The sequence below is a fragment of the Ovis aries genome, chromosome 14, assembly GCF_016772045.2.
Source record: "Ovis aries strain OAR_USU_Benz2616 breed Rambouillet chromosome 14, ARS-UI_Ramb_v3.0, whole genome shotgun sequence".
Taxonomy (NCBI): Eukaryota; Metazoa; Chordata; class Mammalia; order Artiodactyla; family Bovidae; genus Ovis; species Ovis aries.
In genome coordinates this window covers 60,227,259-60,252,533 of record NC_056067.1, presented here as the reverse complement: position 1 = coordinate 60,252,533, position 25,275 = coordinate 60,227,259, and the positions used below count along the sequence as shown (strand labels likewise).

Below are 25,275 nucleotides of genomic sequence, written 5' to 3'. Positions count from 1 at the left end.
TTGCAGCCATGAAATTAAAAGACGCTTATTCCTTGGAAGGAAAGTTATGACCAACCTAGATAGCATATTTAAAGTCAGAGACATTACCTTTCCAACAAAGGTCTGTCTAGTCTAGGCTATGGATTTTCCAGTGGTCAGGTATGGATTGAGAGTTGGACTGTGAAAAAAGCTGAGCGCCAAAGAGTTGATGCTTTTGAACTGTGGTGTTGGAGAAGACTCTTGAGAGTCCCTTGGACTGCAAGGAGATCCAACAAGTCCATCCTAAAGGCGATCAGACCTGAGTGTTCATTGGAAGGACTGATGTTGAAGCTACCTCTCCAATACTTTGGCCACCTCATGCGAAGAGTTGACTCATTAGAAAAGACCCTAATGCTGGGAAGGATTAGGGGCAGGAGGAGAAGTGGATGACAGAGGATGAGATGGCTGGATGGCATCACTGACTTGATGGACATGGGTTTGGGTAAACTCTGGAAGTGGTGATTGACAGGGAGGCCTTGTGTGCTGCTATTCATGGGGTTGCAAAGAGTCGGACACGACTGAGTGACTGAACTCAACTGAACTGAAAATCCCGGAGATGATTTTGTTGCTTCCGTTTAGTATTTTCTGTTATTTTGAGTTGTAATGAAGAAGGTTGCTGGTGCATTTGGAAGGACAACAAAAGAGACCTTGGAGTGTATCCTTGTTAGATGTTGAAGTCTCACTGGAGCATGTACATCAGCGTACACAGGTACTTTTTATTATTAGAGTTTGGAGATGACAGTTTTTGGACTGGCTGAGGTCACTGTGACTGATAAGAAGCTGTCTTGAAACCGGTTTGCTGCTTGGGCGCCTTCATGTGTATTATTCCATCGTAAATGCATGAGTTGTTAAACCTTGGAATCTTTCTGGGGATTGCATAGCACAATGGATGGATTATTACTGCATGTGTGGATTGTGTGTTGAACCAGATGAAATTTCATAAGGGTCTTTCAACCTAGATGGAAAATGATGCTAAACTTTGATGGCAGAGGGATTTCGTGAGGGAGGGGCCATAAAAAAATCTCAGGATGTAAGGAAGGCTCGGGCTCCCCAGGTGGTGCTAGTGATAAAGGATCACCTGCCAATGCAGAGACATAAGAGACGCGGGTTTGATGCCTGCCTCGGGGGGAGGGCATGGCAACCTACTCCATGGGCAGAGGAGTCTAGTGGACTACAGTCCATAGGGTCGCAAGAGTCAGACATGACTGAGGCGACTTAGCTCACAGGCACAGGGAAGGATTATTCATAGTCTCCGAAGACCATCAGCTCCATAGCAATCTGGAGTATAGAGGCTTATTCTGGAGATGATGCAGCTGCTATTTCTTGCTGCCAGTGCAATGGGGTTCTCTCCATGTCTTTCCAAATCATGTGCATGTACCACATACCTGCACAATACAGATACACAGGAACTCTCGTGAATGGTTGGTGAGAATGTAAATAGTACATGGAAAACAGTACGGAATTTCCTCAAATACTACAAATAGAACATGCATAGGACCTCACAGTCTCACTCCTGATTATTATATCCAAAGGAAGCAGAATCAGTATATTTTTAAAGAATATTTGTTCATTTATTTGACTCCAGTGGGTCTTAGTTGTGGATCATGGGATCTTCATTGCGTCACACAGGACGTTTCATCGTGGCATGGGGTCTCTGGAGTATGCAGCCTCTGTCTTTGCAGTGCCTGGGCTTAGTTGCTCCATCTCATGTGGGATCTTACATCCCCATGTTATTTCTGAGGCTGCTATATCTGAGGCTCCAGAAGCAAAAGCAGGGGTGTGCCCTGCTTTTATGAAGGATTGAACACGAGTTCTCTTTGTTGCAAGGCAGATTCTTAAGCTAGAATTCCTGTGACCACCAGGAATGTCCTGTGAAAAATCAGTGATTTGAACGAGTTACCTGCATTCATATAACCAATATTTCTTTATTCACAACAATCATTTGTTGTAGAAATAAACTAAATGTCTGTTGACAAATAAATCAATTATAAAAACGTGTGTGTGACAGGCTTCCCAGGTAGTACTGTTGGTTAAGGACCACCTGCCCCTACAGGATACATAAGAGACGAAGGTTTGACCCCCGGGTTGGGAAGATGCCCTGAAGGGGGGCATGCCAATCCACTCCAGCATTCTTGCCTGGAGAATCCCATGGACAGAGGACCCTGGTGGGCTAAGGTCCATAGCATCACAAAAAGTACGACATGACTGAAGTGTCTGAGCACACAGCACATGAGACAGACTGGGGCCTGAGGCCCTTTACTGCAGGGCTTGCTCCTGGACAAATGTCTCCTTGGGCAAAAGAACACAAGGACACTGGAAGGGAACAAAGAAACTGTAGTCACCCACATGCGCAGTCAGTGCAATTCTGAACGATAAGAAATTAAAAGGCCACAGACCAGCTGCTATTTCTGAGGTTCCAGAAGCAAAAGCAGGACTATGCCCATGATGTCTGCCCACAGTAGCCCCAAAGGGAGTGGAGGGGAGGGGCAGATCACCTCAGCTTCCATCCTGCCCAACCCACCAATCTCCCCCTACCCTCACCCCATTTAGGGGACCGGCCTACCTCCCACTCCCACCTGTTGGAAAACAGCAAGGGAAACCTACTTTTTCTTGCTCTTACTGCGGCAGGAGCCCCAGTGAAGCCTTGTCTGAATTTGTCCTCTGGTCTGTTAATTATTTCCACTTATTAAAGACCCTAAGGTTCCAGGTAAGTTATGTACAAACACACACACATATACGTGTATGTGTATATATATAATATATGTCCAGAAATAATATATATGTTATATATATATGGACATATTATTCAGCAAAAAAAATGTAGATTTTTGTCACTTAAGACAAGGGGAATGAATGTAGAGAACATTATTCTATGTGAATTAAGACAGAGGAAAACACATATGTGCTAGCTTACATGTGGAATATGAAGAAGTGACACTTAGTAGTACCAGACAGTAGGATGGTGGTTATCTGGAAGTGGGACATGGTGAAGATATATGGGAGATCTTGGTCCAAAGGTAGAGACTTTCAGATGTAAAATGAGTATGTTCTGGGGAGCTATGTGCAGCTTGCTGACTATAGTTAATCCTACTTTGTTACAACGGCTTGAAATTTGCCAAGAGAGGAAATCTTGTGTTCTCACTGCACACACACACACGCACACAAAACATGGGAATTGAGCGTTGATGTGTGTTTTGAGTTGCTAAGTCATGTGCAACTCTTTTGCAACCCAATGGACTGTGGCCCGCCAGGCTCCTCTCTCCATGGGTTTTCCCAGGCAAGAATACTGGTACGGTTGCCATTTCCTTCTCTAGGAGATCTTTTTGAGGTGGGGATTGAACCCAAAACTCCTGCACTGGCAGGCAAATTGCTACTTAGCCACCATAGAAGCCCATTTTGATTACTGGATTGTGATAAATATTTCACAGTGTGCATATATCATATCATCACATGTTATATGTACACATACCCTTTTCATTAGACAATTCAACGTCAATAAAACTGGAAAAGTGGGCAGTATGCAGGGCTTGATTTCTTGAGTGCTGCTCATCCAGGCTGTAAATTATGGCAGTGAGGCATTTTGCAAATACCTTTGTACCCTGATTAGAGATTTCCCTTCAGAAAGTCTGGGTGAGGCTGATTCCCAGTGATATTTAAGGGGCCCCAGTGCATCTAGCCTTGAGCATCAGGACTTTTGAGTCCTTCACTCCTGAAGGCTGAGGTGCTCCACTCTGCATGAGGATGGACTTGAGCCTGGTCTATGACCTCAAGGGAATTATTGGCTCAGCTGAGGTCCCCAGCGCTGCTGTTTATGTGTGACCTCATCTGGAAGGAAGTATGGTTGAACAAAGTGTGTAAAAACTCCTTGTTTTTCTCAGTGTGGGTGTTTACTGTCCTGAGTCCCTCCTGTGATAGTGGGCAGTAGAGGACTGTCTGTTCCATACGGTGAGGTCTTCCCTGTGTGTGTGGTTGGGGCATGGGAAGGGAATGTGTTAATTGTAAGCATTAAACAAAAATTTTTCAACTTGAATGACAGACCCCTAAAGACTCATGATACCTGAGGGAAAAGCTCAAAAGATGAGGAAGAAGAAAGAAAAGTCAGGGATGGGTTTTTCTCAGGTAAAGTCATATTGTGAATTTATTCTCACTTATTGAAATGCCCTTCTCTGTGCTAACTAATCATTCTGACCCTGAAGTATCCTACCTGACACCTTTCTATTCACTTTCACCTGGGACCTTGTCTTAGTGCTTGTCATCTCCTCTTAGATCCCATGTCCCCATGACCCAATGACCTGCACCTTGTGAGGAGGCTCCCCTGGGCACTGTCCTAGGCATGACTTCACACCCATGGGTTGGGGCTGTGGTCTCAGTGCTGTTGGGCAGCAGGGATTTCTGAGGGCCCAGCTGGATGCACTGTCTGCATTCTGTCAACCAGGGTAAAGAACCTGTATCTGGAAGTCAGTTATTAACATGCCCAGTACATGAAAAATCTGGAAAAGCAACTAAACGGGAAATCAGTTCTGACTTTTTACAGTACATTTAAAACTATATGAGGACCTCATTCAATTTCTTAGTGTTTGGGAATGGAATGGAAAGTTCAGAAAGAGATCTCAGGACTAGATGGTGTTTCATATCATTGTCTGTTTTATCTTTTTTCTTCTTTTTCAGTTTCCTTTTTTTCCCTTCTTTTTGTAATTCTTTCCATTCTATTTAAACCATGAAATCAAGTTTACTAATATTTTTTGTCTTTTCTTCTTGGTTGCAAGTTGCACCTTGCAGGATATTGGTTCCTGAGGAGGAATTGAACCTAAAACCCCTGCAGTGGAAATGCAGGGTCTTAACCACTGGACCACCAGGGAAGTCCCAACTTTACTAATTTTGATTCATTATTTATTTCAGAAACAATATTTAATGTAGGAAATTAGAGACCAAGAATTTGCTCCAAATAGCTTTCCATGGATTTATCAGAATATTATTTCTACTGAAATGATCTTTCCCTCTTTTTCTTCTTCTCCTTTTGTGTGAAAATAAAAACTGCTCAGGGCCTATTGGTGAAATGTATTTTCATTTCAGGGACAGTTGACTTTCAAGGATGTGGCCATCAAGTTCACTCCGGAGGAATGGGAATGCCTGAACCCTGTTCAGAGGGCCTTGTACAGGGATGTGATGTTGCAGACCCTCAGAAATGTGCTCTCTGTGGGTAAGGATAACTTGCCTCTGAAGTTTGGGATCTGCCCTGGGGGTGTGTCTCTACATTTTCTCTCTATGTCTCTTGGTAGCTCATTTTTTGTGACTGAGCTCAAAGCCCTGTTGACTCAGACAGGAAAAGCTTCATGATTGGCATTAGGAATTTAAACTTGTCCTTTCTTCAGTGATCTGTCCACTACATGATACACGGGAGTTTTTCCTGAGCTTAAGTATTTATAAAGCTGATTTCAATACTTTGCAATATCCAATTTCCTATTTTCTATCCCTATGGTCTTTGTTTATTAGTTGTTTAAAAGTAATAGATATTTTCATATTGTACTATTCCTTATGTATCAGAAGGAGGCAGAGACTGAATGAATTTGTGAAGTATTTTTCTTTCCATCTTTAATGCTTTAATCAATATTCACACCTTGGAATTCATCAGAGAGTTCATGCTGGAGAGAAACCATATAAATGTGATGTATGTTGCAAGGCCTTTAGTCCAAATGCCAAACTTGCAGTTCGTCAGAGAATTCATACTGGGCCTGTAGTCAGACTGCAAGCCTTCTAGTTCATCGGAGAATTCATGCTGGAGAGAAACCGTATAAATGTGATGTGTGTGGCCAGTGCTTTACTCAAAATGCCAGCCTTGGAATTCTTCAGAGAATTTATACTAGAGAGAAAACTTACAAATGTAATGAGTGTGACCAAGATTTCTACACACGTTCAGCTCTAACCAACCATCATGCAGTTCCTACAGTAAAGAAATCATATAAATATAATTTATGTGGCAAAGCCTTCTGTTACACGTTTTATCTTACAGTTCATTGGAGAATTCATACTGGAGAGAAACCATATAAATGTGATGTGTGTGTCCAGTGCTTTACTCAAAAGGCACACCTTGGAATTCATCTGGGAATTCATGTTGGAAAGAAATATAAATGTGATGTATGTGGCAAAGCCTTTAGTCAAAATGCACACCTTACAGTTCATCAGAGAATCATACTGGAGAGAAACCATATAAATGTGATATTTGTGGGTGGTGCTTTACTCAAAATGAAAACCTTGGAAGTCATCAGAGAATTAATACTGGAGAGAAACTTTACAAATGTAACATGTGTGACAAAGCCTTTAGTCAGATTTCTGGCCTTCTAATTCATCAGAGAACTCATACCAGAGAGAAATCATACAAATATAGTTAGTGTGGCAAAGCTTTGATTGCACATTAGGCAAAACCACATAAATGTAATTTAAATATCAAAGCCTTCAGTCACAGGAATCATTTTGCAGATAATCAGTGAATCCATACTGGAGTGAAACCTTACAGATGTAATAAATGCAGTAAAGTATATCATCCTTTTGACCTTCAGAAAAGTCAAACTGTAGGAAAACTGCACAAATAACGGTGGGTGTGGCAAAGCTTTGGATTCTGAGTTCAGACCTAACTAACCGTCATGTAATGAATTCTGAGATCTTACCCATGTAGTGATTGTGGCAAGTGTTTTAGAAGGCATTCAAACCTTACAAATCGTGAAAACAAATCATACTGGAAAGAAGCCATACATTTAGAGAGCAGTAAATCTTAAGGGGACCATAAGGTAACCTGTACATGAGAGAAAGGATGTAAATGTAATATATGTGACCAGTGTTTCAATACAAGTCTCATTAGTCACATCATCAGGAAATTCATAATGTAGAGAAAGCAAATGTAATGAGTGGGTCAAATGCATCAGGTAGCATTCAGACCTAAAAAGACATCAGGTGATCCATACGCAAGGGACCTTACAAATGTAATCATTGTGGTGAGGCTTTGGTCAGGTGTTTACATTCAGGCTTCATGAGAAAATTGATACTATAATACATAGAAGCTATGTTGATGTAATGTATGTGTCAAGGCTTTTAGACAACAGTCTGAATTTAAGATTCAGTAATGGAGTAGCTATCATGGTCAACAAAAGCATCAGAAACGCAGTACTTGGATGCAATCTCAAAACGACAAAATGATCTCTGTTTGTTTACAAGGCAAACCATTCAATATCACAGTAATCCAAGTCTATGCCCTAACCAGCAATGCTGAAGGAGCTGAAGTTGAACAGTTCTATGAAGACCTACAAGACCTTTTAGAACTAACACCCAAAAAAGATGTCCTTTTCATTATAGGGGACTGGAATGCAAAAGGAGGAAGTCAGGCAAATTTGGCCTTGGAATACGGAATGAAGCAGGGCAAAGGCTAATATAGTTTTGCCAAGAGAACGCACTGGTCATAGCAAACACCCTCTTCCAACTACACAAGAGAAGACTCTACACATGGACATCACCAGATGGTCAACACCGAAATCAGATTGATTATATTCTTTGCAGCCAAAGAAGGAGAAGCTCTTTACAGTCAGCAAAAACAAGACCAGGAGTTGACTGTGGCTCAAATTCAGACTTAAATTGAAGAAAGTAGGGAAGACCACTAGAACATTCAGGTATGACCTAAATCAAATCCCTTATGATTATACAGTAGAAGTGAGAAATAGATTTAAGGGACTAGATCTGATAGATAGACTGCCTGATGAACTATGGATGGAGGTTCATGATATTGTACAGGAGACAGGGATCAAGACCATCCCCATGGAAATGAAATGCAAAAAAGAAAAATGGCTGTCTGGGGAGGCCTTACAAATAGCTGTGAAAAGAAGACAAGCGAAAAGCAAAGGAGAAAAGGAAAGATAGATATAAGCATCTGAATGCAGAGTTCCAAAGAATAGCAAGAAGAGATAAGAAAGCCTTTCTCAGGGATCAATGCAAAGAAATAGAGGAAAAGAACAGAATGGGAAAGACTAGAGATCTCTTCAAGAAAATTAGAAATACTAAGGGAACATTTCTTGCAAAGATGGGCTCGATAAAGGACAGAAATGGTATGGACCTAACAGAAGCAGAAGATATCAGAAGAGGTGGCAAGAATACACAGGACTGTACAAAAAAGATCTTCATGACAAAGATAATCATGATGGTGTGATCACTCACCTGGAGCCCAGACATCCTGGAATGTGAAGTCAAGTGGGCCTTAGAAAGCATCACTATGATCAAAGCTAGTGGAGGTGAAGGAATTCAAGATGAGCTATTTCAAATCCTGGAAGATGATGCTGTGAAAGTGCTGCACTCAATATGCCAGTAAATTTGGAAAACCCAGCAGTGGCCACAGGACTGCAAAAGGTCAGTTTCATTCCAATCCCAAAGAATGGCACTGGCAAAGAATGCTCAAACTACCACACAATTGCACGCATCTCACCCGCTAGTAAAGTAATGCTCAAAATTCTCCAAACCAGCCTTCAGCAGTATGTGAACCATGAACTTCCAGATGCTCAAGCTGGTTTTAGAAAAGGCAGAAAAACCAGAGATCAAATTGCCAACATCCACTGGATCATCGAAAAGCAAGAGTTCCAGAAAAAAAAATCTATTTCTGCTTCATTGAAAATGCCAAAGCCTTTGACTGTGTGGATCACAAGAAACTGTGGAAAATTCTGAAAGAGATGGGAATACCAGACCACCTGACCTACCTCTTGAAAAATCTGTATGCAGGCCAGGAAGCAACAGTTAGAACCAGACATGGAACAACAGACAGGTTCCAAATAGGAAAAGGAGTACGTCAAGGCTGTATATTCTCACCCTGCTTATTTAACTTATATACAGAGTACATCATGAGAAATGCTGGGCTGGAGGAAGCAAAAGCTGGAATCAAGATTGCCAGGAGAAATATCAATAACCTCAGATATGCAGATGACACTACCCTTATGGCAGAAAGTGAAGAGGAGCTAAGAAGCCTCTTGATGAAAGTGAAAGAGGAGACTGAAAATGTTGGCTTAAAGCTCAACATTCAGAAAGCGAAGATCATGGCATCTGGTCCCATCACTTCATGCTAAATAGATGGGGAAAGAGTGGAAACAGTGTCAGACTTTATTTTGGGGGGCTCCAAAATCACTGTAGATGGTGATTGCAGCTATGAAATTGAAAGACGCTTACTCCTTGGAAGGAAAGTTATGACCAACCTAGATAGCATATTAAAAGGCAGAGACATTACTTGGCCAAATAAGTTCCGTCTAGTCAAGGCTACGGTTTTTCCAGTGGTCATGTATGGATATGAGAGTTGGACTGTGAAGAAAGCCAAAGAATTGATGCTTTTGAACTGTGGTGTTGGAGTAGACTCTTGAGAGTCCCTTGGACTGCAAGGAAATCCAACCAGTCCATTCTGAAGGAGATCAGCCCTGGGTGTTCTTTGGAAGGACTGATGCTAAAACTGAAACTCCAATCTTTTGGCCACCTCATGCAAAGAGTTGACTCATTGGAAAAGACTCTGATGCTGGGAGGGATTGGGGGCAGGAGGAGAAGGAGACAACAGAGGATGAGATGGCTGGATGGCATCACCTACTCGATGGACAAGAGTTTAGGTGAACTCTAGGAGTTGATATTGGACAGGGAGGCCAGATGTGCTGCAATTCATGGAGTTGCAAAGAGTCGGACATGACTGAGCGAGTGAACTGAACTGAAGTGACATACCTAAAATTAACCAAGGATAAAATCATTATTTTTTTAGAAAAATTATTTATTTATGTGTTCTGGGTCTTTGTTGCTGCTTGGTCTTTTCTCTAGTTGCCAGCAGTGGGGGCTTTCTCTAGTTGTGGTGCATGGGATTCTCGTTGTGTCTTGTTGCAGAGCATGGGCTGTATGATGCTTGGGCTTCAGTAGTTTCAGCACGTGGGCCTAGTAGTTTGGGCTCTTGGGCGTTACAGCACAGGCTCAGTAGTGGTGTCACTTGGTCTTAGTTGCCCTGAGGCATGTGGCCTTATCCTGGAGCAGAACCCATGTCTTCTGCATTTGTGGGTGGATTCTTTACCATTGTGCCAGGAGAGATGCCCTCATATTATTTTTGAATATAGGTATTTTATACAGATTAGACTTGAAGTATTGTATACATATCTTTTATATGTATACTATTTTGTTTTTTTAAACTAATAGAGTATTAGAGTTGAGACGTCCCTGTTGGTACAATGGATAAGAATGTGTCTGCCAGTGCAGGGAATATGGGTTGGATCTCCCTGGTCCGAGAAGATTCCGCGTGCCCGGGAGTAATGAAGCCCATCCACCACAACTACTGAGCCCATGCTTGAGAGCCTGCGAGCCAAAGCCGCAGACCCCATGTGTTGCAACTATAGAAGCCTTGTGCCTGTAGTTCACCTACAACCTGTTCTCTGTAACAAAAGATGCCACTGCAGTGAGAAGCCCATTCACCACAACTACAGAGTATCTCCTGCTCAGTGCAGCTAGAAAAAGCCACACAAAGTAACAAAGACCAGCACAACCTAAATAAATAAACAAGCTTTTAAAAAATGTAACATTGACAAACTTAAGTATAGTTGATTCATTTTCATGGCCCCAGAGATGCTGAAATACATATGACTAAAAGTGATCATGAGAAAATGATTTAAAAATGTGTCAAGAGGCAACTCTTCATTTCAGTCAATTGTGTATTTAAATGTGCCTTCATGTGTGCATGGATATGCAACTCCATGGTTTTATTACAAAACATCATCTCATAAATAAGCTTTGTAGTTTTTAACAGTTGAAATTATATCTTAAATATATTATGTAGCCTTAAATTTGTTCTACTCCAGCACATGAATGATTTAAACAGTAATAAGATTACTGATATTGTATGTGGGAGCAGAGGGGTTAAGGAGTACCCTATACAAGCACCTTTTATGGCCTTCCATTCCTCTGCAGATCCTGAAAGGTGATACTGTGAAAGTGCTACACTCAATATGCCAGCAAATTTGGGAAACTCAGCAGTGGCCACAGGACTGGAAAAGGTCAGTTTTCATTCCAATCCCAAAGAAAGGCAATGCCAAAGAATGCTCAAACTACTACATAATTGCACTCATCTCACATACTAGTAAAGTAATTCTCAAAATTCTCCAAGCCAGGCTTCAGCAATACGTGAACCGTGAATTTCCAGATGTTCAAGCTGGTTTTAGAAAAGGCAGAGGAACCAGAGGTTAAATTGCCAACATCTGCTGGATCATCAAAAAAGCAAGAGAGTTCCAGAAGAACATCGATTTCTGCTTTATTAACTATGCCAAAGCCTTTGACTGCGTGAGTCACAATAAACTGTGGAAAATTCTGAAAGAGATGGGAATACCAGACTACGTGACCTGCCTTTTGAGAAACCTGCATGCAGGTCAGGAAGTATAAAAAAGGGGACTGAGTTCTAACTCGGATATGATGGTTTTGGGGGTACAAGTCCACCGTATTTTCGGTTTGCTGACTTTCTGAATAAAGTCGTTATTCCTGCCCCAGCAACTTGTCTCTCAATTATTGGCCTGTTGTGTGGAGAGCAGTAGAAGCTTAGAATGTGTACTGAAGGATCAATGCGATTTTCATCAATTTTTAAAGATGTATTGCTCTTTTTGGCCACATGATGCAAAGAGCGGACTCAATGGAAAAGACCCTGATGCTGGGAAAGATTGCAGGCAGGAGAAGAGGGCGACAGAGGATGCGATGGTTGGATGGCATTATCCAGTCAATGAACACAAGTTTGAGAAAACCCTGGGAGATAGTGAAGGACAGGGAAGCCTGGTGTGCTGCAGTTCATGGAGTTGCAAAGAGTCAGATTCAGCTTAGCAACAGATTAACGATAATTGCTCTTTTTAAAGCAATGGTTAGTAAAATTTGTCAATTTCTAAAATGAAAAAAACAAGGGACTGACGGAAGTTATCACATACCTTAGTCCTCCATTCTCAGACTGTAGGTATTGACGTTGTGTCCCTGGGACTGAGCCGTGTGGAGTCTGGCCTTCCAGCTGAATGAGGAACAAGCAGGAAAAGTTGTGATACAGGATGTCACTGTAAAATGGCACGTTTTCCCCAGGGATAGTTTTTTATTTCTTATTTTAGTTTGCAGTACAGAGAGAATCCAGAAAAATCTCTTGTTTTGTTAAGATGCTTAAATTATTCTACTGGGAGGAAAGGTTCTGCATCCAATTACCGCCCTACAGGAACTCTTCGGAGACCCAGGTTCCCAATCCCTGAATTGCCAGGAGCAGGACAGGCAAGAACCTGCTGACAGAAACATGTATTTATTTATTTATTGCACTTGAAACTATGTGGGTTATTTTCAAATACATTTTGGTATTGATTTCTCACATAGTTTCACAGTAATAAGAGAATAGGCCCTGTATGATTTCACTGCTCTATTTAGACCATGAAACTTTTGCACCTTGTTTTACATCATGTTCCAGTGTCTCCTGGGTAATAGTCTATGGGAAGTTGAATAAAATTTGTATCCTGCTGTTGTGTGAAAACTGTATAATTGGTTCACAATTCTTTTCAGGTCTAGTATATTCTACTTTCCTGTCCATTCTATTAATTTTTGAGAGTTTAATATTGAAATTCTATCTTGTCTACTTAAAAAATTGTAACATACAGTAGGACTATCTGTAACTATTTTCAAAGCCCATGTAAATGTGTTGTCATACTTTCGTCATTTCAAAAAATTTTTAAAAGGAAAATAAAATCTTTGTTGAAACTTTTCTACTTGTTAGGAGGAAACATCCTAGTTTCCAACATAACTGGTCTACAAAGTTATAAGCTTTTGCCTTAAAAGTGTAACGGGGTGACACAGCGACCTGGGAAGGCTGCCACCTCTGCCGGCATGGAGGCGTGGAGCCCCGCCGCAGCAGTGTCTCTGATCCGCGGAACCCGCCAGCTTCCTCCTCTCCACTGTGCCCAGTGTATGTTTTCCTCTCATCCCGAGAGGGGAGCGCAAAGTGACCCAAATCCTCAAAATTTCCAGGAGGCTGTGGGGAATGTATAAAATTCAAATTAAATCGGAAGAATTTAAGGAGAAAAGAACTGTCCAGCAGACAACAGGCACTAAAAGAAGAAATCAAAGGTATGCACAGATTGCAGATTTTTAAGTCTGTCTCCAAACACTGACGAAACCCTGGCTGCTTAGATGTTGTTGCTAAAACACTGGATGAATCTTACTAAACAGGGGCTTCCCTTGTGGCTCAGCTGGTAAAGAATCCGCCTGCAATGCGGGAGACCTGGATTGGATCCCTGGCTTGGGAAGATCTGACACAGAAAGGAAAGACTACCCACTCCAGTGTTCTGGCCTGGAGAATTCCATGGACTGTATAGACCATGGGGTGGCAGAGTCGGACACGACTGAGCGACTTTCACCACTACCACCGTTCTTTCCTCAACATATGACAAAAAGTTTATTTTGTTCATAGACATTTCCATGTTGTAATTATAGAAGCATATGCTATCTATTTAAGGCAACAGATTAAAAAAAAAAAAAAACAACCAGGCTGTAATTTATGGGGTCTCACAGGATTGTTACGGAGCTTCCCTGGTGGTTCAGAGGTTAAAGCATCTGACTGCAATGCGGGAGAGCAGGGTTCGATCCGTGGGTCGAGAAGATCCCCTGGAAAAGGAAGTGGCAACCCACTCCAGTATTCTTGCCTGGAGAATCCCATGGAGGGAGGAGCCTGATAGGCCACAGTCCGTGTGATGGCAAAGAGTCGGACACGACTGCGCTACTTCACTTTCATAGGACTGTTAAGCATCTCCCTGCCCCTTGCACCGCCTTGCTCTCGCTCTGCAGACTTGGACGCTCCTCGCCCCGCCCCTTGCCTGCAACGATCCGCCTACCCCCTGACCCGGAAGCTCCGCCTCGTGATCCGCGCGTGCGCAGTTTCCTGCGGAAGCGGAAGGCCACGAGAGAAGGTCGCCCGGCGGCCCCCTAGTTTTTTTCTCTTAGCGTAAAGGGGTGCTGCGCGCCTAGCTGTCCAACCCGCCCTCGCCACTCCCATCTTCAGGGTTCCGCTGGTTCTGCCTCACCCTGTCGGCCCCTGGAGGTCGCGTCGACAGCCCCACTCCCGGAGAAGCCGCGTCCTCTCCCCGATCCTGCGATTCTGGAGAGCCTGGCCGGCCCCCGAGACCCCGTCGCTCCCACCCTCTCTGCCCTCGCGTCTCCTCAGGCCGATCGTTCTGCCCCGCAGGCTTCCCTTCCCGGTCAGTCCCTTTTTCTCACCCCTGGGCTGGACGTGTGACACCCAGTGTTTTTCCGCCGCGAGTCCGTCTCGTTGGAAAATGCTCTTTCGATAGCCGGGCGTTTCATTTCCTCATCATTTGTGTAGATACGTGGGCGAGGGGGATCAGAAGAAGCAGTGACTGAGAGTGAAAGGCAAAGTCAGAAGTGGAAAACAATGAGAGAACAGAGGGAGTGGCCCAGGATGGCTGAGGCACTTGCAAAGGGATGGTAAAATGAAATAGATTTAGCCCTCCCTTAAAGTAGCGGGTGGGTGAAAGAGAAATGGACAAAGGCGTGGGATCTCCAGGAGTTGGAGACAAGGGGACAGGGGCCCTGCGTCTGCGGTAGGAGGGCTGACAGGGGTGATCCTGGGAGAGAAACGGGTAGGTGTTGACTGGAAGAGAAGAGAAGGGGCTAAGCATAGACACCTGGAGTGCCCCAGAGTGGGAGTGTAACAGGGAGAGAAGGGGTGTGACTAGAAGGCAGAGAGGGTGCAGAGTTGGAGAAAGAAAGAGACAGATGTATAGATATTTAGGACAATTAGAAGGGTGGGAGTGGGGAGAAGAGTAGCAAGAGGAGAAACAAGTTGCCGAGGGGGGCAGGACAGGTGTGAGGGAAGAAATAGGAGGGCAGAAACAGCATCCCACCTGAGGCAGTGGACACCAAAGCACTGTTCCACATAGGGAGGTCTTCCTGTTTTTCTGGTTGTGGCAAACGAAGGGGGAATGTTGATTCTAATCCTTAAGCAGCCTGTTTTCCACTTGCCAGATCAACTTCTAAAAACTTAGATTGTCTGAGGAAGAAGCTGGGAAGAGGAGGAAAAAAGGCAAGAAAAGAGGAATGGCTCTTTCTCAGGTAAAATCATATTCTCAGTTGATTCTCAGTCTGTCCTTCCTGAAATCCCTTCTTTGGACTTACTAATCATCTCTGACTCTGAAGTATCCTTCCTGACCCTGGTACATGCACACTCACCAGGGAACTTCCCTCAGGGCCTGTCGTCTCCACTTAGATCCATCTCCCCATGACCCAGTGGCCTGGACCTTGTGTGGAGGGCACCATCCTGGGCAGGGCTTCACACCCGCAGGTTTGAGAAGGGGTCTCAGTCCTGTTGGGCAGCAGGGATTGCCTCGGGTCCTTCTGGCTGTGCAGTCTGCTCTTTGTCATTCAGCATTAAGAAGATGTGGGTGGAAGTCAGTTATTAACATGCACAGTACCTGGTAAAATCTGGAAGTAGACCTAAAAAGGGAAATTTGTTCTAAGGTAATTGAAGCTAAGTGAGTGAGTCACTGAGTTCAAAATCTTGATTGGAAATGGGATGGAAAGTTCAGAATCAGGTATCAGTGATAGAGAGTGTGCTATTCCATCATCTGTTTCAAACTGTAGCATGAATCTAAATCTGAGAGCTGGAAATTCACTTTCATTGCCTTCATTCTCCAGATTTTGTCTTTTCACTGTGTTCTTTTTATGGTTTGGCACAGAGATGTTTTTACTTTTGATGCAGGTGAGGTTTCCTCTTTATTGTTTAACCCATAGATTCACCATTTGTTATGGCAACTGTCTTTTTTCCACTGGATTTTCTTAGCATCCTTGTCAATAGATTTTAGATACATGCAAATGGTTATTTCTGAGCATTCTCTTCTGTTCCCTTGGTGTATAAATCCGTGTTTATGCCAGTTCTACACCATCTGGATTATATTGTGATATGGCTTGAAATTTTAAAAAGGGTGGCCTTCATCTTTCTTCTTTCTGTTAACAGGAGGCTTCCTGTGTGCCCTTTTGGATCTATCAGGAATTCTCTGTTCCTTATTAATTCCTGAATCAGGAATTAAGAGAAGAGGCAAGCCTCCCCTGGGGGCTGAGGAACCCAGGCATTTCCTTCATTAGTTTTTCTATATGGGGATAAGTACCCTCTTCCTTTTTATGAACCATATGGTAAAAGTAATTATTTACAACCCTCTCTCTTTCACATGGATGAACTCATGTTTCCTTGTAAGTTTTGATTTTATCTCTGCTGAAAATAGCTATCTTGTAAGACAGTATAAACACCTACACAATGTTGAGTAAAACACCTTTGCTCCATCAGAGCTTTGGTCCCCATGTCTCACTCGCTCTCTCTCTCAAGCTATTTCTTTGGAGCACAGAGGCTCTCTGCATTCACTTTCCTGCCCGGGGTTCTAAGACCCTCTCGAGAAGGTGCACTGTGCCTTCAGCCCATTGAGAGGGCACCTGAGGCCTCTGTGAACAGAGCAAGCCCTCTGCAGGGGCTTTATTGGCTTCTTGGGTAAGCCAAGGAATATCAGCCTTTCTCTCTCCTTAATTTTCTTACCGGTTGACTCCGGACCACCAGGTTCTGGTCCATTAAAGGACCTCAACATCTTTCTACTTACTAAAGAGTATTTTTGCAGTGTGTGGTCCCTTGAGATTCTCTATGACTTATGGTAAGTTTTTTTCTATTTCTGCAAACACTTCTATTGTAATTTTCATAATGAATTCATTAAATCCGTGGAACACTTTGGGTAACTTGGAAATTTAAAGAGTACTGAGATTTCCAGTCCATGACTACTAGATTTATTTGTTTATTTTAGATTTCTTTTAGAAGTGGTTAAGTAGTTTTCAGTTATCCTTGGTGAATTATTCCTAAATATTTCATCCATTTTTAATATAATAGTAAATAAAATTGTTATTGATTTTCTTTTGACATTGTTCATTGTGTATAGGAATGCAGCTGATTTGCATGTTGACTTTTGTATCCTGCCAGTTTGCTAAAATTGTTATTTGATGTGGCAGGAGTTTTTTTGTGTCTGTGCGGAGTCTTTACAGTTTATACATAAATGACCTTGTCCTCTAAGAAAGAAGGTAACTTTCTAAGTTTTCACTTTGGGAAGCTTTGATTTCTTTTTCTTGTCTGATTGCTCTGGTTAGGGGTTTCAGTCCTTTGTTGAACAGTGATGCAGATTGTGCGTCCTTCCCTTCTTCCTGATCTCAGAGGAAAAGTTTTCAGTCTTTCAGCATTGAGAACAATGTTAGGTGTGCTCTTTTCATACAGGGTATATTTTACTTTGAGATAACTTTATTTTTTCTAGATTGTGTGTATATATTTAAAGGTTGTTGAATTTTGTAATATGCGTTTTTTCTGTATCAATTGAGGTGGTCATCTGTTGTTTTTTCCCTTTATTCTGTTAATGTGATGTATAAATTGATTTTTGTTTGTTGAGTCCTCTTTACTTTATATGAATAAAATTCACTTGGTCATGAATTCAGATCTTTTTAATGTGGTGTTGAAGTTGGTTTGCTGGTGGTTTTTTTTAAGGATTTTGCATCAATATTCATCAGGGAGTATTGGATTTTACTTTTTTGTTCTTTTATCTTTTTTGGGTCGATTTCAGAATCATGTTGGCTCCATTCAGTGAGTTTGTCAGTGTTGCATCTTCAACTCTTTGTAATATTTTTGGCAGGATTAGAGGTGCTTCTTTTGTAAAGGTTTAGTATAATTTCACAGATGGCATCTGACCCTAGGTTTTTCTTAGTTTGAGGATTTTAATTACTGCTTGAATCTTTCTAGTTATAATTTGGTTCACATTTTTATTGGCTTTATGATTAAGGATTAGATAGTATGTTTCTATAAATTTGCCTGTTTATTTTATGATATGTAATTTGTAGGTATTATTACTTAGAAATTTTTTATTGAAGTTGTTGATTTACAATGTTCAGTTAATTTTGGGTATGGAGCAAAGTGATTCAGTTTTATTTATATATATTCTTTGACACATCCTTTTCCCTTATAGGCTATTACAAACTATGAAGTATAGTTCCCTGTACTGTGTAGTAGCTCCTTGTTGGGTATCGGTTTTATACCTAGGAGTGTGTCTGTATTAATCCCAAATCCTGATTTATCCCTCCTACCTTCTGCTTTGGTCACTTCTGTGTTTGTTTTCTGCGTTTCTGGGTCTGTTTCTGTTTTGTACGTAAGTTCAATTAGATCTTTTTTAAAATTTCACATATAAGTGATAATTTGTCTTTGTCTGGCTTATTCACTTAGTATGATAATCTCTAATTCCATTCATGTAGCTGCAAATGGGATTCTTCCTTTTTTTTTTTTTTTTTTTAATGCAGAAGTTAATATTTCATTCGGGCTTCCCTGATAGCTCAGTTGGTAAAGAACCTGCCTGCAATGCAGGAGACCTGTGTTTGATCCTTGGGTTGGGAAGATCCCCTGGAGAAGGGAAAGGCTACCCATTCCAGTATTCTGTATAGTCTGTGGGATCACAAAGAGTCAGACACGACTGATATTCTTGTATATATGTACGTCTTCTTTATCCATTCCTCTGTTGCTGAGCATTTAGATTGTTTCCATGCCTTGCCTATTGTAAATAGTGCTGCAGTGAACATTAGGGTGCATTTTCTTTTTGAATTATGGTTTTCTTCAGATAAATGCCCAGGAGTGGGTTTGCAGGATCTGAATCTTTCTTATTTAACTCTTTTGTTCTGCCAAAGCTGGATTTAGTTTGTTCTCTTTCTCCTTCCTTGAGATGTAAAAATAGTTTCCTAATTGGACTTCTTTTTCCTTTTTGTGGTAACCATTTAGCCATGTGTGTGTGTGCGTGCTCTATCTTGTCAGTTTCTTTGCATCCCATGGACTGTAGCCCATCTGGCTCTTCTGTTCGTAGGATTTCCCAAGAAAGAATACTTAAGTGAGTCATCATTTCCTTCTCCAGGGGATCTTCCCAACCTGGGGATCAAACCTGAATTTCCTGGGTGTCCTCCATTGGCAAGCATGTTGTTTACCACTGAACCACCTGAGAAGTTTCTTAGCCATGTAGACTTCTCTTTTATTATGTCCTTCACTCAGTTCAGTTCAGTCGCTCAGTCGTATCCAACTCTTTGTGACTCCATGAATCACAGCATGCCAGTCCTCCCTGTCCATCACCAACTCCTGGAGTCTACCCAGACCCATGTCCATCGAGTTGGTGATGCCATCCAGCCATCTTATCCTCTGTCATCCCCTTCTCCTCCTGCCCTCAATCTTTCCCAGCATCAGGGTCTTTTCATTGAATCAGCTCTTCGCATGAGGTGGCCAAAGTATTGGAGTTTCAGCTTCAACATCAGTCCTTCCAATGAACACCCAGGACTGATCTCCTTTAGGATGGACTGGTTGGATCTTCTTGCAGTCCAAGGGACACTCAAGAGTCTTCTCCAACACCACAGTTCAAAAGCATCAATTCTTCGGTGCTCAGCTTTCTTTATAGTCCAACTCTCACATCCATTCATGACCACTGGAAAACCATAGCCTTGACTAGATGGATCGTTGTCGCCAAAGTAATGTCTCTGCTTTTTAATATGTTTCACTGCATGTTATAAATTTTGGAATGTTGTACTTTGAGTTTCATGGAGATGTTCAAAACTTTTCTTGATTTCTTTGAGCCATAAGTGTCATTGCTTAGCTTCTTGACTTAGAGTATTCAAACACTTTCAGTCATTGCTATTTCTGTTATTATCATGATTGATGATTTTGATTTTTCTTTAAAGCCGTTGCTGGACTTTGTCATCTCTGAAGCCACCACTCAGAGTGTAACTCATTTAGGTATTGAATATCTCTCAATATGTAGAGCATAGTATCTGACACTTCTGCATAGACAACTCTTTGTTATTAACTATTTTTCATGGATTCTTCACAAAAAGTGAAAAATACAAATTTACTGGAAGATATAAAAATCTTTTATGAAAATACAGAAGAATTTAAGGGACACAATGTATGTTAGTCTCTCTGGTTAATTGTGTTCAACTCTTTGTTACCTCATGGACTGTAGCCCACCAGTTCCTCTAATCCAGGCAAGAATATTGGAATGGGTAGCCATTCCCTTCTCCAGGAGATCTTTCTGACCCAGGGAGTGAACCCAGGTCTCTTCTACCCAGGTAAAGGTAGATTCTTTACCTTCTGAGGCACCAGGGATGCCCTCCAAATACCTTAACACAACTCTTTCAGAACATATCTGAATCAATCCTTACTCTCTCATCATCTTTTCAGTTTTTATGAAGATAAGAAGTTGTCTCAGGATCCATTGGTGAAATATATTCTCATTTCAGGGATGGTTAACCTTCAAGGATGTGGTGATCAAATTCTCTCAGGAGAAGTGGGAATACTGGGACCCTGTTCAGAGGGCCTTGTACAGGGACATGATGCTGGAGACCTAGAAGAACCTGTTCTCCCGGGGTGAGGATAGCTGCTTTTTGGACGTTAAGATCTCCTCTTGAGTATTTTGCATTTTTCCCTATGTGTCTCTTAGGAGGCCTGTTTTCATTGCATGATCTTAGAGCCCTGTTGACACAGACATGATGTGGCATCACGAATTTAAAATGACCCTTTCTTCCAATGATCTGCCCATTTCATGTTACATCAGAGGTTTTCCCAGAGCTTAAGTTCAGTTCAGTCGCTCTGACTCTTTGCAACCCCATGAATTGTAGCATGCCAGGCCTCGCTGTCCATCACCAACTCCCGGAGTTCACTCAAACTCACATCCATTGAGTTTTGTGATGCCATCCAGCCATCTCATCCTCTGTCGTCCCCTTCTCCTTTTGCCCCCAGCATCAGAGCTTAATTATGTATAAAACTGAATGCCAAATTTTAAAAGATACCCAATTTTCTGTTTTCTGTCCTTTACTTTTGACTCGGTATTTCTTGGAAGGGTGTTAGATACATATATTACATTCTTCCCCGTGTATTTAGAAGGAGGCAAAGCAGTGGAAGAATTTGTGGAATATTTTTCCAGACCCACCTGTACTGTTCTTACTACTCAGCTGAACAAAGAGCTGTGATTCTGGAAAAACCATAGCACTTTACATTTCCTTGTTCTGATAAGCATGATTTTCTATTCCTGATCTAAACATCATCTCCGTTTAGGTGCAAGAGAAAGAGCCTAGTACTGTGATGAGTGGTGTGAAAGCAGCAAACAAAACAAAGCAAAAACCCCAAATGGACGAGAATGTATCAAAAGTGTGAACAGAGATGAGATCTCAGGGCAGAGAGAAAAGCACAACATTAATAGTGGTTGGAAACCTCTTCTTATGGTACGTAGAGGTGATAGCGTATGGTGAACAATGTCAGATTCATGATCTCCGAAGAAGATATAGCTTTGGGACCAGGGACCAGGCTTGATCACTCAAGAGCTTTTGTGTAGCACAGTTTTATTAAAGTATGACATGGGACAGAGAAAGCTTCTGACACGGACATCAGAAGGGAGACGGTGAATGCCCCCCGTCGCTAGTCTTAGCAAGGGAGCTATATACTTTTTTTCAGTTGGTTATTACAGTAAGTCAAAAGAATGTCTCAAGGTTGTAAAGGTCTTACAGACCTTTGCCCAGAATTTACATTTTAAGATGACAGGATTAGTCAGAAAGTTCTCAAGAAGGAGAAACATGTCCTCAAGCAGGATACATTGTTATATAATCCTTAGTACACAGTTTAAGCTCAGTTGCTTTGTTGTGTGACCAGCTCTGAGCTTAAAGAAAAACCCTTTTATGTGACTAACACTAAGGAATGTAGAAAAAAAAAGTTTGTCCTTTTCTCCTGCTTGAGAACTCCAGACCCCTATCTCCTTCTCAAGAGCCCCAGACTCCTCTTTCCTCCTCGGGGACCCTGGATTTCTTATCAACATACCTAGGAATTGACTCTCTCATCCCCCTCTTTTCTTTCAGGAGCATTATGTTGCCAAGGGAAAGGGGTGTTGTTTTCATAACATAACTACTTTCTGCTCTTGAGGGGCATTGTGCCTAAATTGTTGAGGGAACTTATTGTCTTAATTCTCATATTGAGGGTCTCTGATCCAGGGGCCCCAAGTAATAGTTGGAGGAGGCTGTGGTACTTGTAGGAGTCTAAACAACCATTTGTAACTTAAAAGCTTTCAGAGGGCTAGAAACAAATCCAGCTATATAGTTTCAGATGCAGGGAACAAACAGTAAAAACAGAACAATTAGGATTAATACTATTAAGGTAGTTTTTCCCCATGGGAAGCTAGTTGATGTTTCCCACAGTGACTGAGGTGACAGGCTTCAGGAGTATCTGTAGCCTGAATCATTTTGTTCATGTGTTTAGTAAAGTGAGTAACATTAATGCTCATCTCTGGTATATGTGTACAACATAGGGTTTGCATAATGGCACAAGTTCCTCCTTGTGCAGCACTTAGAATATGTAAGGCCAATCTGTTTTTGTAAAACCACCTTTCTAATTTGTATTTGTTCAGCATTAAGGGCTGAAATAGCTTTATGAGAATCTTGTAAAGGCTCTTGAGTAAAGTTAATCAGAGCATCAACTCGTAGTATAATGTCTATAGTTCGCAGAGAGGGAATGAATATTGTAGCCAAATAATCATACCACCGAAATACAGACCTTGCCCAGCAAGTTTTAAGGTGTGGAAGATTAGCAGGCTTCTCTGAAAGCTCTGAAAATATGAAGCCATGAGTAAAGGCTAGACTTAGAAGGTATCTCCCTATCCAGCCAGGGGGAAGCCACACCCATAAGTGAGAGCCACCCATGGATAATATCCAGTAGGTCCTGCTTGGAGCAAGCCATCATGACTGAGGGATCCAGTCCCTGTCAGTGCCTGACCAGGCAAAAGAAGAACCTGAACTGGGATTGACAAACACAGAAATGATTACATTATATATTTTTTTGAGGCAAAACTCCCAATTGTTTCCAGCCATTATAATTAAGTTGTTGGCTAACTTCTGGGGATGGCTCTGTCTGTTCCTGGCATATGGGGGCAGTAAATAGTAGGCATCCTTTTTCAAGAGTTAGCCATATGACCTCATCCCATATTTGATAAACATCAGGTTGAAAACCATCAGATCTAGACCCATTTACCTTCTTATATGCAGCAAAATAGTCATTAAACCAAGTTAAAATATAATCAAAATGAAAAGTCACGTTATGTCCATAGTTAAGGTATGATGTGTTATTCCAGTCCATCTTATGGTTGCTAGATGTCATCAGATTTGCAGAGTTGAAAAAAGTCCTTTCCTTAAAGCAAAGAAACCCACCATGTGAAGCCTTCAGTTGATGAGGAGGTTGAAAAGCTGAAAGCTGAGTCACATAGTTCATTCTAAGGCTTCAGGATCTATGAGAATATCTGTACACAAAAATGGTCTTCTGTGGAGACAATCCCTTTTTCTTATGGGCATGAAAGCCATGGATTAACCTTTAAACCAACTGTATTGTGTTTTCTGAGTTAGCTTATGCAGATGTCCCTTAATAATGTCATTAGCCTTTTCAACCTTTCCTGAAGATGGGGTCTCTAGGAACAGTGTAAGTGATACCATATTCCTAGAGCTTTTGACACCCCTTGAGTTACAGCAGCTTTAAAGATGGAGCCATTGTCACTCTGCACTTTGGAGTTAAGATCCCACTTACAGCAGTACAATAAGAAGAAGTACAATAAGAGAAGTCAGTACAATAAGATATCATCTATCATTGAGCTTGATAACGATAGGAACAGTATTTTGTGCTCGACCCACAATTTTTTCATCAGCCCACACTCTAGGATTTACATTTTGTTCAGTTAAAATGAGTGAATTCCATAGTCCTGAAAACAGAGACTTCAACCTTATTCAGTATATCCCTCCCTGAAAGGGGTGAGGGAGACTCTGGCACAATTAGAAAATTGTGAGAAAATAGTAGAGTCCCAGTTGCAGCTTAAAGGATGACTGAAATAATAGCATTTGGCTTGTCCAGGCAGTCCTGTTATGGTAGTGGATTGAGAGGAAAGCAGACCATGGGCTTCAGTGAGCACAGAGAAAGTTGCCCCAGTGTCCAAAAGAAAATCACCTGATTGGCCTCCCACAGTTATTAATACCTGGGGTTCCTCAGGTGTAGTTAGGATGGGAGCTTGTGTGGGGACCCCTGGGCACCTTCAGTCTCGATTGTCCTGAGAGTCTGACCCCTGGGACCTATGCCTCATAGGGCAGTGTCTTCTCCAATGTAGTCCTTTGTAGACTGGACAGGGAGTTAGGGGTGGCTTAGAGACTGATTTGGTCTGAACACCTGTTTTAGTAGCTTACAGTGGATATCTGGAGCTGAATAAGTGAGAAATCTATCTTTTAAGATCATTCCTCCCTCTGCACTTTCAGGATCAATGTCAGTAAACTTGCAGAGAGCTTCCTGTAGTCTATCTAGGAATTTACCAGGAGCTTCTTTTCCCCCTTTTCTGTCAGCCAACTTAGCATAGTTTAAAGTCTTAATATGTGCTCGCTTCAGTCCTTCAAGAATGCATCCAGCAAAGTGGCTCTGTTACAGAAACTGCTTGGCTCCTAGTAGGGAGGAGGGCTATTTTGTGTTCCCTCTTTCCCCTTGTCCCACATTCAAGCCATTCATCTCGTAAGGTAAAGTAGGTCCTGTAAAGCCTCCTGTGTACTTCTTGGATCCTCTAAATAGTCTTGACCACAGTTGGGACTGTTTGAAATTCTGCTGAGACTGAGGCAACCCCTCTTGGAAGAGTGCCTTGACTCTCAGCCTGTTCAGTTAGGAGTCCCAGATACAGGGGCAAAGTAAGACGACAGGAGGGAGCTGAAGGTTTCACACCCAAATATGCAGCCTTAGGACACAAGTTATGGCACTTCCGGAACTGTTTACCTCAGGTCAGAACTTGAGCCCACATGGCTGGGACTCAAGCCTGGGTATTTGTTGGGGTTGATGCAGCCTGACCCATTTCAAACCCAAACCGGAGATGATGTCTGTAACTCCTGTTCTATTCAAAATTTTACCCTTAAATCAGAATCTACCACACTATTTGATTAAGATTTGCACTAATGATTTTATATGCTATCCCTTCCAAGGGAGTCTCCCAACCAGTTGTTAGTGCCCAAAAGTTGTCACAAAAAATCGGCACAAAGACTTCCCCAATGGTGTTGATGATGAGCTGGAGGTAATTTGGCTATAAGTTGGGAATAAAGGGTCAACACTTGTAAAGCTTAGAGAGAGGGGATAAAAGCAATCTTCTGAGG

At 42.0% G+C, this 25,275-nt stretch overlaps 1 protein-coding gene, 1 long non-coding RNA gene and 1 pseudogene across 7 annotated transcripts in view; 2 read left to right on the top strand and 1 right to left on the bottom strand.

The window, feature by feature from the left end:
* The window catches only part of LOC121816390 (bolA-like protein 3), a 29,080-nt pseudogene extending 15,500 nt beyond the window's left edge, over window positions 1-13,580 (top strand).
* LOC101108416 (zinc finger protein 160-like) overlaps window positions 1-25,275 on the top strand; it is an 86,653-nt gene that overhangs the window by 15,500 nt on the left and 45,878 nt on the right. For 2 of the 4 annotated variants that reach the window (XM_060399069.1, XM_042231178.1), the window contains exons 1-2: window positions 13,935-14,264; window positions 15,052-15,138. Coding sequence is in view for 2 of the 4 variants with exons in the window: in XM_060399070.1 (XP_060255053.1) it covers window positions 5,204-5,218 (15 nt within the window). In the remaining 2 variants the exon portion in view is untranslated. Of the gene's footprint in view, window positions 1-4,054; window positions 4,138-5,091; window positions 5,219-13,934; window positions 14,265-15,051; window positions 15,139-25,275 lie in introns of those variants that run through there. The other 2 variants (XM_060399070.1, XM_042231180.2) reach the window with 2 other exon arrangements.
* On the bottom strand, window positions 1,509-14,941 carry LOC132657786 (uncharacterized). 3 transcript variants are annotated; one of them, XR_009596441.1, is made up of 4 exons: window positions 14,284-14,941; window positions 12,232-12,302; window positions 11,970-12,046; window positions 1,509-1,887 (listed from the first exon to the last, which is right to left on the bottom strand). It is a non-coding gene; the product is annotated as an uncharacterized LOC132657786 (long non-coding RNA). The 3 variants fall into 3 exon arrangements; XR_009596439.1 differs by lacking the exon at window positions 14,284-14,941 and adding an exon at window positions 13,580-13,895; XR_009596440.1 differs by having other exon boundaries at window positions 11,970-12,302.